Source organism: Conger conger, chromosome 3 (genome assembly GCF_963514075.1).
Source record: "Conger conger chromosome 3, fConCon1.1, whole genome shotgun sequence".
NCBI classification, from domain to species: Eukaryota; Metazoa; Chordata; class Actinopteri; order Anguilliformes; family Congridae; genus Conger; species Conger conger.
The window spans coordinates 59,251,136-59,266,006 of record NC_083762.1 but is presented as its reverse complement, the minus strand read 5'-3'; the positions used below and the strand labels follow the sequence as shown (position 1 = coordinate 59,266,006).

The 14,871-nt window shown below is 43.1% G+C and overlaps 1 protein-coding gene across 1 annotated transcript in view; it reads left to right on the top strand.

Moving 5' to 3' along the window:
• Nucleotides 1–14,871, top strand: part of LOC133123732 (transmembrane protein 163a-like) — a 53,458-nt gene that overhangs the window by 26,191 nt on the left and 12,396 nt on the right. Inside the window, exons 3-5 of the mRNA XM_061234232.1 lie at nt 8,469–8,512; nt 9,042–9,133; nt 12,522–12,618. Coding sequence (XP_061090216.1) covers nt 8,469–8,512; nt 9,042–9,133; nt 12,522–12,618 — 233 coding nt within the window. The remainder of the gene's footprint in view (nt 1–8,468; nt 8,513–9,041; nt 9,134–12,521; nt 12,619–14,871) is intronic.

Below are 14,871 nucleotides of genomic sequence, written 5' to 3'. Positions count from 1 at the left end.
GTAAAAATAACCATCAGCGGGGAGGTCAGAGTTGCATGGTTTTCAAAAACACGGTAACAGCCCTTAATTAACAAGGAGAGAGACATCCGGAAGGTTATCTTTCTCAGCTGCGTAAGGGCTTTTCACCGTGATACAGACAGCACTGGTTCATTTTGACCAATTAGGCCTTCCCTCCGGGGTGCCTTGTGAATATTATCAAGATTTGAACTTCACGATTTCCACTGCAGTTCCTCCTAGCATTCCATTTTACGGAAAATGCAATTACTTATTGCCCTTCTTTTTCTCCATTTAAACAGGACTTCAGTTTCAATGCTCCTATTAAATAATATTTTTAAGTAAGGTGCAACCACTACTCTTTATATGCAGAATGTAAGAATTGTGGTGCCTTATGGACTCACACACACAGCTGGTAAGACGGGAGGAAACAGCGTAGGTGAAATTGCATGTAAATATTCCAGGAGAATTAAACAGAAATGTCACAATGATCCCATTCCCCTCTCATAGTAAAGCAGAATATGATTCTCCTACAACTGAAATGCTTTTGATGCCATCAAACCCCATCACTAGCAGCATTCCTAACAGCTAGGAATTCTGGGCCCCTGAGAAATATTTCTGCTCTAACCCCCCCTTTTTTAATTCAACTGGAATTTGTGGGGCCCTAGAATCATCATCACCATTCACCCCACTAGCGACGGCCCATTCTCCCATGTTAGCCTAGAGCTGAGTCATTGCCATTTTGTGTATCTGGTGTGTGCGGTCATTCAAAACATACCTGTATATTCAGCACAATAGCGCTTGTGAAAGCATGCTGCAGTCCACCTGCTTTGCAGGCTAAGGGAAGCCTGTGAGCAGGGTTACTGCAGGGCTTATTGCTGACAGGCGTTTCAACGCCTCTCCGTCCGCTCATTGGCAGAGCGCACTTGCAGACTCTGGCCAACGGTTTCTAAAAGCAGCAACGCTCATTTCACTGGAATAATTGTGGTTCCGTCCGGCACCGTAAAGCAATTTCGCACCTTCAGCTGCAGTCCTTCCATGGGGGAACAATTTCATTTCTCATCAAAACACACAATAAAATTCTTGTGGCTTTAATTCTACGTCTGCGCCATGCAGAAAACTCTGGGCAGGTGGCAATCTCTTCGGCGGGTCAACCTGTCCGTGTCTGGACCACTGGCAATCCACAGGGGCGCCAAACGGCAATTTGCTCCCACTGACACAGCAGATTGGAGTTGGTATCGATTCCTGTCTGGAGCTTTTGAGAGCGGCGAGCCTTTATGTCATACCCACGCACACCGGAGCGGACTGCTGAGTCCCTCAGAATTAAATTAAGACGCGTGCCAAAACACGGACGACATTGCGGGAAACACGTCAGCCATCAGCTGTCCATGTTAACATGCTGATAATTACATGTCACCACCACACCAACACACATCAGTGATGTCCAACAGATTCTGTATTAGTATTGGCAGCTCAGCAGTACAGTACTGTAGTTAGGGAATTTGACTCGTTGGAGCTCACAAGGTTTAATACCGGGAGAGCACTGTGCTGTCCCCTTGAGCAATAAATACGCTGCAATTCACTTAGGTGGAGATTTTGGAAAACACTTCACATCTAGTGTGTGGAGTTGAGTTCACAAACACACCCATCATCAGACCAGGAGAAAGAAGGCTGTTGTGACTAAAGGCGTGGTTGTGCTGCACAGTTTAAACTGAAATTAAAGGACAAATTCTGTATCTGTTTGAATAATTACCCAGGCCTGTTATTAGTAGTCATACACAGGGACTTAACTAAGCTGGCGATTCCATCTTTAGTTCGCCTCATTCAGCCGTCCGACGTGACCGTTTGTCTTTTGTATTAGATGAGAGAGGAGAGGCACTTCACTGGGAGTGCGAGTGAGTAATCGTCGGCCTTGCCGGAGCAGGATGGAAATCTCACCGTGTGACACAGAACAGCTCTTCACTCGCGCCCCCTCTGGCCTCATGGGCTGCAGCTCCTCTGGAGTGTGAATGACAGGCCATGAGACGGTTACATACAGGATATTTAGATGGCTGAACATGCATTTACCTTTCTTCCCTTTTTACTAATGCCTACTTTGCAGACCTGGGTCAAATACGTAATTGTTTGGAATTCAAATACTTTTCTAGTCTTTATTGAGCTTGTCTGGTATATTGGCACCTATGAAATACTCTCAGAAAGTCGAAACTCTGCCTTCTGGTCTTCTTGCACCAGGCAAGATCAATCGAGAAAAGTGTTTGAATCCAAAACTACGTATTTGTCACAGGTCTGCTACGTGGGGCTGAGCATGTCCTTTTCGACTGAAGACATGTTCATATCACTCACAAATACTAATCTGTTTTTTGTCATTCTACCGTGTTTAAGTTCCATGACCGGCTCCCTCTCCACGAACATGCTCGATTCGTAACAGACGCTTGTGAGCAGTGTCACGTGGGTTACAACAATCTATGATACAGAGTCCTTGAGTGAGTTAGTGCGTACCTGCACTGAATTAGTGGCTTCCTGCCTCCGGCCGCATATGCATGGCGTGGGAAAATGAAATTGAGGTAAAAGTTATTCTTATTATTATTATTATTATAAGAGAAAAAATAGCTCGTCAACCATTTATTTCTGCGTTGAAATTTGTCACCGTGCCAGGCCTGCTGATTCTACGTGTCAGCCGTTTTCATGTATTTCCGTGTTCTCCAGCTACACAGACTGCCTCACCTTCAATTATTCCATCTCGATTTAGCGAGAGATCCTTACAGTACATCTCTGCAGCAAGCTATCGATAGATACTATGTAACTGACCACACACCAGCACCCCAGAAGAATGGCCCAGAAGAATGGCACATTGACACCAGGACTTCAGGCAAACCTGTAGCAAAAGACATCACAGTGATGAAACGGCTGGTTGACAGGACAGTCAGCTGATAAAATACACAACCATAACATATCTTTTTAAAATAATATTTTCAACATTTCTTACAAAATAACAACCATGTGTTGTAATGAACATTGACAAAAGAATAAGATAAAGTATTTGCATTTTGTTCCATTGCTCTGAAATAGTTTTTCTAATACTAAAGTAAAAGTTTAAGCGCAAGCAATCACAACGTAGCACAGTATGCAATATGCTGAAATTTGAAGAAACTATAGCTAAATTCGACGCCATTCTTGAAAATAGAACAATGTTACATGCACAGTTGTTTCCGTGAACACAATACACAATGCATCGTGAAAACATCGTTTTTATAAGAATAAATAAACTAGCTACGAACCTGCCTATACAGTTCCATCTATCGTACTGAAGAGCATGTAGACCAACTGCGTGAATAGGGGATGATGCTTTAAAATCTAAAATTCATATTTCCAGTGAAACAGTATATTTAACCAGATAAAAATACGTATTGCATTTTATAAACATCATCCTATTGGACAGCAGACCGTAATTGCCAAAATTATAAAAGATATATTGAAGGACATTCACATCCACCCGCTCAAGAAAATGGTACAATCTCCACTACAACTCGTACGGAAACAGCGGCAATAATTTCGAAAAAAACGAAAGGTTCTTAAAATAGGCTGATGGAGGCTGCACTTCTCTGTGTCACAGATAGGTGCAATATGCAACTATAGCCTATGTTAATTATGTTGGCAAATGATATCACAGTCAAGTTAAAAAGTTTTAACGTCAGTTGTACGTTTGACTACAACTGTTAAAATAGAATTATGGTACTCATTTGTTTTTCTTTTCTTTTCTTTTTTTTGTTGTTACCAATAGAATGCTTGCTGGTGACTTGCAAGCAAGCCAACTAATAAGAGCATTTTGTCCACAGCATAAACTAGCTAGCAACCTACTACATGCCTGTAATTAAGTTACCACAGAGTTTCAATTACTGCCTATATTGCACAGCATTCCTACTAGTGTGGTCCATAATTATTAGAAAACAGGCCTCTACAGTATTTCTGTACATGATGCTTTGCATATAGACAGGTTCCCCATCCCTGTGTATATTCTTCATGCACTTCAGAAAGTAAAAGTCCTGCCATGCGTTTCTTCCAGCCATTAACTAATACTATAGTTCTACTTCGCAAATATATGTGATTGGAACAATATACTGAGGAAGATTATAGGACTATGAGACACTGCAGTATCCCGATTACCAGACCACACTACACCTTTTGGACCTGGATCAATTGCATGATTGTTTCAAATTAAAATACTTTTCTACGCTTTACTGAGCTTGTCTGGTGTATTGATGACCTACTCTCGAAAACCTCAAGTTTTGGTCCTCGTGGTTGGCTCATTTGCACCAGACAAGATCAGTCAACACAGAAAAGTATTTGAATCCCAAACAATTATGTAATTGACCCAGAACAGAGCTGTTTGACCACACAGCTTTGGGTGTGTGAACTGTGGGACCAAACACATGAAAGATTGCAAGCTTGAGTCCTATATGTGACAGCCTATTGTTGAAACTGAATTGCTTCAGTAAAACCAGTTGTAATAGCAGATAAAGTGTAAAATACAAGCTATGTAAGGTGTCCCAGATAAGAGCAACAGCCAAGTAAATGAATAAACAACAGTTCTGTACTAATGGGAATACGGCAAACCAAGAGGGATTACCACATGAATTAACCCTAATCGCTCCCTAATGGCATTCAGATCAAAACACATTCCCATGCCTAGCTTTCATTGTGAGGCCATGAATAAGTGAACGCAGCAACGTATCATAGTGGGATCAAACAGGCTCTGTGACATCCTCACATCATAAGTACCGTAGATATCAAGAACTACCACTGTGACTGTATTACAAAAGAGGTGCTGTGCTCTCTTATTTAATAGCTTCGCAAGGGGCAACTGTGCCTATACCGGCCTTTCAGAACACTGCAGGGAAAAGGGCAATTTGAATAAATATATTTTTTAATATTAAAAGAATATTAACGAGTGAATAGGTGCTACCTATTATCCTCTGGAAGGACATTCTGCAGTGCTCAGACGTCTAAAGTCTGGACATGCTGCTAGTGGCATACATCCTCAGGAATGTAGAGGAAGCAGTGTTCATTACTGAGATAAAAGAAAAAAGGATATCCTGTACTTCCTTCAAATACAATGAAAATCTCCATCTTCTGACTGCAAGAACAACATGATTTGACAAACTGCAGAGTGAAATGTGCCTACAGTGCAAACTTCCCACCCAAGTCAAAATAACACACTTTAATGGACCACTTGTGCACACACTGCAAACAACAAGCCAGTCTTACCAAATATCTTAGTCTTATATTTAGACTTCAAATCTATTTTTTTTTTTTTAAACAGCCAATGAGATGAGAACATTTGACTCATTTCAAGATTTGCCAGTGGGGTGAGAAAATCACTTGTAAAGCAAACAATAACTTAAGAGCTAATATCCTTGAGAGAAGAAAATAGATCTCAAGTCTTATTACAAGACTAAGAATGTTTGTTAAGTTGGCCAGTTTTTGGAGTGTGATTGTGCTGCATTAATAAGAAGAGGCATTCAATTATATGATTCCAGATTCATGTAACAGAATAAAGACTTAGCTTTATTCAGAACCAGTGGCTGATTGAAGAATTGCTGAGCCAGAACTCTTGAACACAAGTTTTATAGACATTATTTTTACAGACTGTTCATCTGTCTGTCTAGCTGTCTAGTCCTTCATGTCCTGATTAAAATGAAGGACCCACAAAATCCTGAATTGATTTGTGGATGCTGTGCCATTAATCACGTCTTGGCAAGTTACGCCTGTGTTATTCACGCAGTGAGCTGTGCTAAAGTATGTAGTGTTTTCTGTAAAGCTATTTTGATTGGAAGGATAGGGATTTCTGTCTACAAAGAGCAGAACAGAAACACACATTTAGTTGAAATGTTTCATATTATATTGTCGATTAAATATTGAGTGTGTGTTTATGTGGCAGTGTGTACATTTAGACTCTGAGTAAGCCTACAGTTATTAGCTCAGTTCTATGTGCATTTTACCCTTCAATAGAAGCACCCGGTGTGCATGTGCTTTAGGCAATAACACTTAAGGGCTTATGATACCACACACCTACCCCCCACCCCCCAGCCCTCCCCACACTGCCCCCATCTCCCTGACACAATGGTGGGAGGAAGGGGTTTATGACACCATTTCCCTGAACATTGGGACATAACAGAAAGTGAGCCAAAATATTCATCGACAGTTTGTGATTGATTCGTTTAATCCTTTTTCACCAACAAGCTCCACTTGTTTCAATACATGTCTACAGCCCAGTCATCCATTAAGGCTTAAAACCCTGAGCTCAAAAATGGAATTTAGAGAGGAAAACACTTTGAATGTCAAAATGTCTGGAGATAGTTTGGTTCAGCTGAGCTTGGATATTTAAAATTGTATGTTCCAACTTGCGTAAGACACACTGGGCTGTTCTGTGCAAAAGACGAAATTCATTAGGTACCAGGGCACTTCAAGTTCTTGAATGATTTGTCAGACTTAATCGGAATGTTCTTTGAAATGCCAGAGGGCTTCTTCATAGCAGCCAGAGGCAAAGCAGTTTGCCATCTTCACAAATGTAAGAAGCATCATCAACTTCACATGCTGTAAACAAAACACTCAGATCAGTCAACCAAGAACTAACTATTGTTTTGGATTCAAATACTTTTCTGTGCTCAGTTGATCTTGCCCAGTGCAATTGAGACCAGAAGATGGGGTTTGCACTTTTTGAGAGTATTTCATAGGTTCCAATACACCAGATAAGCTCAGTAAAGGATAGAAAAGTATTGGTATCCAAAACAATTATGTATTTGACCCAGGTCTGATCCTCACCCACTACTTGAGGGGAGATTCTCCCATGCTTCCAGGAAAAAAAACAGGGCCACTGCATTGAAGTACATTTTTACATGTAGATTAGTGATATGTTCTTCATGAGAAGGCTCAAATCTTACTGTGAGTCTGCTCTGTGACCGGACATCTGTTGTGTATGTATGTACGTGTGGCTCTCTGCCAGTTCTCATTTTGATACATCTGACTGAGTTTCCACCTAACCATCCCCCCACCACCCCCGTGAGTGACAGCCTGGTGCTCGCTTACTTCCTCCCTCTGGTGCTTAGCAACAGGTGTTACATTGCCTGCTCAGGGCTTGTTTTATGATGGTTTCTACATCCAGCTGTCTGCCGAGGGCCTCATTAACACTGGGCAATAGCTGCGCTTTCAGGCATCCTACCTCTCCCAAAAGGTCCAGGAGTCTCCCGGAGTTTGTCAGTCTGTACCACAGACTGAAGTGAAGTTTAGAAATGTGCATTATCCTATCGCAAATTGACGAACAGTTGCGAAATAAGGAACCCAATGGGAATCCCTCCTGGTCGCGTAATTTGCAGGGGGACCCCGCCTCGCTTGCATGATGTGTAGGGGTCAGTTGGTCTCCAGGAAATAATTTTTGCAGTAGAATTTTGGGTGGAATGCCTGTGCTTTCCTGCAGGAGACACTCCTGACACCTCCTGCCACGTTGTCCCAGAGGTGTTTGCTTTCTGGCTGGAACACCCTGATTCTAATGCATTCTTGATGGCTCCTCAGGTCCAGAGTGGTGTGTCTCGCCAACAGGCTGTCGTTTAATTCTCTCATCGTGCTAGGACACAACAGTGCAGCAGTTATTGGAATAAAAATCAGGCTTTGCTTTTTAGAAACCATCTGGGAGAGGATGTGAGCACTGCTCTGACCTCGGCCAGACAGTGAACACACACCGAGTGTGTGCGTGGAATGAATGAATGAGCTGCTGTCTTGATACCGAGGGGCATTGTGACCTTTCAACCTTTCTTTCCAGTGTTCCAGGGCAGAGGCAGCTGGCAGGGCCTGTTGGGCAGCTCAATTCATGGAGAGGGGACCCCCCCTTACCTGCCCTGTCACACAATCCCTCCTTTACTTCTGCCCAACCCTGCTGTAAAGTCCAGCTATGCCATCTTGACCAGCTTGAAAATTGAGCTGGCCAAGCTGGTCATAAACTGGTATAGCTGGATATGAGCTGGTCAACCTGCTAGTGGCGGTCGCTTGTCTGAGCTGGTAGCCAGGTGTTTCAAAACATAGCTTGAGCTGGTCAAACCATGTCAAGCTGGGAGCTGGTCTGAACTGGTCAATCAACTACCAGCTGTTTCAAAACCTAGTTTTCTTTTCAGCAGGAAAGACCACCACACAAATGTTTTTTCAGATCTAATCCAGGTTCTCTTGTGAACCCTGACAAGAACGGAATTCAAATTTCCTCAGGGTTCGGACCAATTAAACAATTATTTGAGAGAAATGTACACAGATGTTTCATGTTATTTGTAAGGTGTGATGAGACAAAAGCTAGAAGAACTCAAAATAATTTTATTCTTCAAAGCGTAACTTCAGAAATATAACGCAGATGTATTCTCCTAAATATACTCTACCCTGTTTATTTTATGTTATTGATTTTCTTGCTTTCTCTCTCTCTTTCTCTATTCTAGCTGTTTCCATTATGCGGCACAGTGCCTCAGCCTTTGGATTTGCTGTAAGTATTTCTTCATTAATGGTTAATTAAATGTTAATAAAACTACAGATTAACTTGGGAGGCCTAATTGGCAGTTGAGGCAGTTGGTGATATTGTTACTGTGGCGTGAGGAAACGTGATCACTGCATGAGAGTAACTTGCCCACAGAAAGCCATTTTACTGCCTTTTATTGTAATTACATTCCCCTGATAAAAGCCTGATTACCCTGCACCAGTGCTTACCAGTCCTGGGTTCAAATAGAATTTGTTTTGTTTTGGATTCAAATACTTTTCTGTGCTCTATCGATCTTGCCTGATGCATTTGAGACTGCAAGGAGGTGCAGATGGGCGGGGTTTTCACTTTTTGGATCATTTTATTTGTTTCAATACACCAGGCACGCTTAGTCAAATGCAGAAAATGCATTTGAATCCGACAAAACAAATCCTATTTAAACCCAGGCCTGTTGGTTACGGGGATGTACTAAAAGAGTGAATTTAATTGTTTAGAAATTCACCAGTTTGATGTTGTTTCCTGCTGGTTTGTCACCCAGTTTGACGCCACCTTGGACGTGCTGTCCTCCATCATCGTACTGTGGCGCTATAGCAACGCGGCCGCTGTGCACTCCGCCCACCGGGAGTACATGTAAGTGACCCCGCCCAATACTCTGGGCACCACCCCTATGCTCCAAGTTTTTAAACAAAACATTACATCAACTACATTATGGGAACGCCTATGAAACTAGCTGAAGTGACTGGTTTTGTCACTGGTGACATTGGCTAAAACCAAATACTGAAATAAAAATGACGGTTTGCAACATATAACCATGCCAGTCTACACGTCAATAGAAATGCACATCCAAGAGGTCACAAGCAGTAGCATGAAATATGTGATTACATAACTTATATTTCACATATCCTTTCACAGTTTCAAGAAAGTTTGGCCTGGATTCAATAGAGATTTAACGGCCAATTGAATTCAAGTTATAGAAGGAAAGTAAAGGCAGTTGAAAGTAATTGAACTTTAATTGGAAGTGTTTGTTTTTTACATTCAACAGCAGTTCAGGTCAAGTTCAGCAATCAAGTGGTGATGGAGGCGGAAAAATACATAATCCTTTTTACATTTATTAGTGCAGCAAAGTTGTTGTACACATTTTCATTGAATCTGGGGCATGTGTGGGGGCTTCAGGCTGAACTGAAGGAGAGCTTGCCTGGCACTATAGGATCTTTTGAGAAGAAGCAGGGCTTGAGCAGTCCACTCTCTCTCATAGCCTTCAGACAGACACAGAGGAAGGGAACGGCAGCTGTGAATTTTATATGCTAATCATAGTGAGAGGGAGCCGGCAGTGTACAGGTGTACACAGGTACAGTAAATCTTTGAGAGGGTACAGGTGTACACAGGTATGTCTTTGGGAAGACAAAGGTGTGTACAGGTATGTCTTTGAGAGGGTAGAGGTGTACACAGGCATGTCTTTGAGAGGATAGAGGTGTACACAGGTATGTCTTAGAGGGGACAAAGGTGTGCACAGGTATGTCTTTGGGAGGACAAAGATGTACACAGGTATGCATCTGAGAGGATACAGGTGTACACAGGTATGTATTTAACGGGACACAGGTGTGTACAGGTATGTCTTTGAGAGGACACAGGTGTACACAGGTATGCCTTTGAGAGGATACAGGTGTACACAGGTATTTCTTTGGGAAGACAAAGGTATGCACAAGTATGTCTTTGAGAGGATACAGGTGTACACAGGTATGTATTTGACGGGACACAGGTGTGTACAGGTATGTCTTTGAGACATACATGGGGAGCACAAAAGGAATGAATCTCTGATCCCATCTCTTCAGCCTCCCCCTTCCCCCCAGCTTGTCATTTCCTGTGCTGCTTGCCTCTGTGAGGGGTCTCCTGGGACATGCTCCAAAGCGTATCACCGTGGAGACGGGTTACATCACGCCGCCGAGCCGCCAGTCTGAGCTTTCTTCCCTTTGCTTTCATCCCAAAATTCAGTATTTTATCTGTGTGCCCCTCTTCTCTCTCTGTGCTTCTGTGTGTCTGACAACATTTATAACGTGAAGGTTGGGGGTCTGAATACTGACTCTGCTGCTACAAGGTCAGGTAAATAGCTTTAGCTATTCAGCTGGTTGGCTTCAGTGAATACACAGCGGTGTAGATCATTCATCAAATGTAAGCCCTGTTAGTTGTTAGGAAGTGTTCAAAGGAATGGTTTGCTTCTTCTCCTACACACCACTGTGCACCCTACATTCTTTAAAAAAATGCGGAGAACAACATGCTTAGCAAATCCCGCACAACCCGATAAGACAGCAGGTTTTGCTGCACCAGGATTACAATACGCAGTTTCTTGGGCTAAAGAGGTTTTGCTCTGCTCTGCTGGTCTGGGCGTGCATCGATGTTCTTTGAGGTTGGAGTGAAGACCTGTGTAGGCGAACAGGGTGTGAGGCTCTTAATCAGAGCACAGAGGGGAACCGAAACAGCAAAACTCCACAGCTGTGTATTTACAGCCCCGCGGATGGTAATTATTCTCCCTTCAGCCGACTCACGTACTCCCCCAGGGTGGGGTTTTAAAATGCTGTAAAATATTGATCAATGGGTTTGCTCCCTGCTTAAAGGACAACAACACAGAGCAGTAATAGCTAATTCTGTGTAAAGCAGCAGTAACAGCTAATGCTGTACAGTATGTAGTGTGGGGACAGACATACATTTTCCATAAAAAAGGTGACTGGTGTAATTATTTAATAACCATAATTTCTTGCCAATAATGAGGCATTGCTCATCATGCTCTTGAAGCCACTGTTAATCTCAGTTTATTAGATAGTAGGCACGCAGTTCTGCAGGTAAATGCAATAGTGAAACGGTTGCGTGTCTTGGTGCACATTCATGGGAGAGTTTGTGCAGAGCAGCGGTCCTCTGAAAGCTGGTAATTGGCGTGTTCACTTTGATCCGTAGTAGCTGATGTCAAACAGTTTTGGGATGAAGCTGCGCCTAATTGCTGGAGATGCTGTTCGGTACATGTGTGGCCAAGGAGACGCTAACGGCGGAACCGCGGGCTCCGAAACGCTCAGATGAGCGGCGGCGACACTCACGGGGAGGGGGGCTAATGGACATTTCGCAACGCACGCTTCGTTAGCTGGCAGACATAAAGAGAGGCAGCAGGTGTAGGAATCGGCCGTGCCTGGCAGGGTGAGGGGAGGGGAGGGGAGCTGGGTGGCAGGCAGGGGGGGGGGGGGGTACAGTATGTGGCTGAGTAGAGGAAGGAGGGAGCTAGTGTCCCCAGCTATGATGGAGAAGCTACAGTGTGAATGTGACAGTGGATGACAAATGATTACCAGCAGAGACCCATTCCTCACTGCCAGCTTAAACCTTCTTCCATTCCTGTTCATTACCCCCACTCCCCACTCCCCCCTCCCCAATCTGACTGCTCCAGAGTCAGGGAACATCTTGTCCATATAACACGTCAGTCCGCTGTGGATGCATAGGTGTGATATTACATCACCATTACGCAGAAGTCCTCGGGCCCAGTGGGAGGGGAAGGAACAGGTAGCTGTGTCTGTGCAAGAGACAGCGGGCTGAACTACGGTACCTTAGTGCCAGCAGTCTGTTTGTTTTTCCATGCCTCATTAGTCATCTAAACACAGACATATACATTATACAACATTATAAATCCATTATGTCATCGTTATATAGGCTACCCATAATATTGCCGCCCAGGCTAAATTTACTGTGATTCCCAAGTGAGTTGGCCTGTGGCAAACTACATCTCCTGTAATTTCATAAGCTGGTCTCTTATGAAAGGGCACAGGTTGTGCAAAAGAGATTTTAATCTCAATGAGACAAAAAGGGGTATTTCACAAAGCAAGATTACTGAGTTATACATAAGATAACTGCGCTGAACAGTCCATATTCCAGATTTGGGAGGGTTCCAGATATTTGATATTTGTGGGTGTGTGTGTTTATGTGGGTGTGTCTGTGCTTGGAGTTATTAATTACTCCCTGACCATCTTGTGTTCCTCTACAGAGCGTGCGTGATTCTGGGTGTGGTGTTCATCCTGTCCTCCATGTGCATTCTGGGAAAAGCCATCCATGACCTGGCCACCAAGTTACTTCCTGAAGTGGTAAGTACTTCCAAACAACACACAACCTTACATATTCACATTATATCCAGACAGGCTGTTCCATACCTGACAAAACATGTTTCACAGATGGTGAGCTAGGGATTTCCCACTTATTGAATTATGTATATTGCAATAATGTAGCATCCCTCATATTGGCAGAGGGCCTTCCATTTCATTAGATATATGTGTACATAGCAGATATGAATTCCAAGTCACAGTCTGGGGAGTAGTTTAAGCATATGTCCTAGTGGCTAAGGTACTTGACTGGGTCCCGGTGCACCGTAACCCTGCATTTCTCCAGGGGGGATTGTGCCCTGCTTAGTCTAATCAACCATAAGTCGCTTTGGATAAAAGCATCAGCTGAACAGGTTGGGACAAACGATGCAGGAACACTTTAGAGGCCTGAATCTCCATTATCAGCGAAGGTTTCCTGAAACCGCTTTTAAAAATAAGCCATTTGTTGCTATTCTTGTCACTTTGCCGAAACAGACGAACGTGAAATAAAAACACGGATGAATTAGAGCTGTTCACTGAAAGCCGAGGTGCGTCTGCGTGACGGATTTCGAAGAATGGGCTTTGTTTGTACGACGCGAGAACAAATGGGTACATTTTCTCTCCCCGTCCTCCATCATCATCATGTGCGAATTCTCTTTCGCGCGGCTGTCAGGTGTGACGGCGTGAAAGCCTGACACCTCCCAAAGCGATATTTAGATCAGGCGTCCTCGCGAAACATCCAGGCTGCTACCCGCCGCCTTTCTGCGACGCGCCTGAGCGTGCGCTCTCCCCTGCTGGGGGTACAAAACGAAACAGGCCCGCAGGTCGGGCGGGGGCGGCTGCGAAAGAGAGAACGGATTCTAGACCCCGGTCCCAGAATAGTCTCGTTGCACTGTTGCCAGGCAATGGCAGACATCCTAGATAAATAATGAATTCATTTCAACCCTTCGCCTTTCTGTATGTATGAAAATAACAGTTTTGAAATGGAACAGCGGGTACCCATAAACCCGAATGACAGCCATTGCACGAATCTACAAGTTTGTGCTGTAGCTTTGATGTTTTCCTAAGATCCAAGGATTAGAATGTAATTAATGTTTAGATATCACCTTTTGAGTAGTTTTAGTAGAGATCACAATTCTCAAAGCTCAGTAAATAAACTATTTGCTTCAGTTTCCATCAATGTTTCTATAGTTTTATCCCAGAGAGCAAAACATGAAGATTATTCATTGTACTTTCAACACCAACCAACACCTTTTTTATTGTGCATCTTTTTTCTATAAATCCTATTTACTTCATACCCATTTCAAATACCTATTCATATTTACAGATTAGGGAGCAGAAGTTACAGCTTCCCTGTATTATCTGCAGTAAAAGGATGAATGTTGAATTTTATGAGAGAGAGAGAGAGAGAGAGAGAGAGAGAGAGAGAGAGAGAGAGAGAGAGAGAGAGAGAGAGAGAGAGAGAGAGAGAGAGAGAGAGAGAGAGAGAGAGAGAGAGAGAGAGAGAGAGAGAGAGAGAGAGAGAGTCTGTTTTCAGATGCCAGCTGCTGTGTTTTAATCAAAACTGCACAGCATCACTTTGGAAGGCTCTTGGTCCAGAGAGAGCCCATTAAAGCCTTTTCTGGCACATTGCAGCAGTGTGTAAAAATAGCCTAGTTTTCCTTTCTTTCCCTCTGATGTCAGAAAGGTTTCATCTACTATGCTGCTTTTACAGCGCAGTCCATAAGTATTTGGACACAGACACAGTTTACAGGCAAAACGAGGAGTCATTGTCCAAATGCTTACAGACTGCATAGTGTAAATGTTCATTATGTTAATCAGGTCTTGGTTTAATCTGCCATTCTGACAGTGGATGTGACCAGCAGATTTATCCCCATATGCAAAAGTTATGTAAAATCATATATGTTGATTAGTATGTTGTACTCAATTAAACATATATTCATATACAGCATAGTGGCATTAGAGTGGACTGTGAAGTGCCTTATATGTTAAAAAATCTGAATTCATGTAAGAATGAAGTATATGGCAGATTTTCGGTAGACTACATATGTGTTTCTTGTATGCTTTTTTTGGGTTTTTTTCTACAAACCTTTTGCACATAAGTAGACCCATACAGTGGGAGTTCATAGAACACTCACTGTCGCTGGTCCCATGATAGCTTCTCTCCCACTGGAGCATTGCTTGTAGGGATCTCAGTCCACTCGTGAGAGGGGGGGAAAAAAACCTAACTGTCCACAAAGGCATTCTCAGTGGGCCACT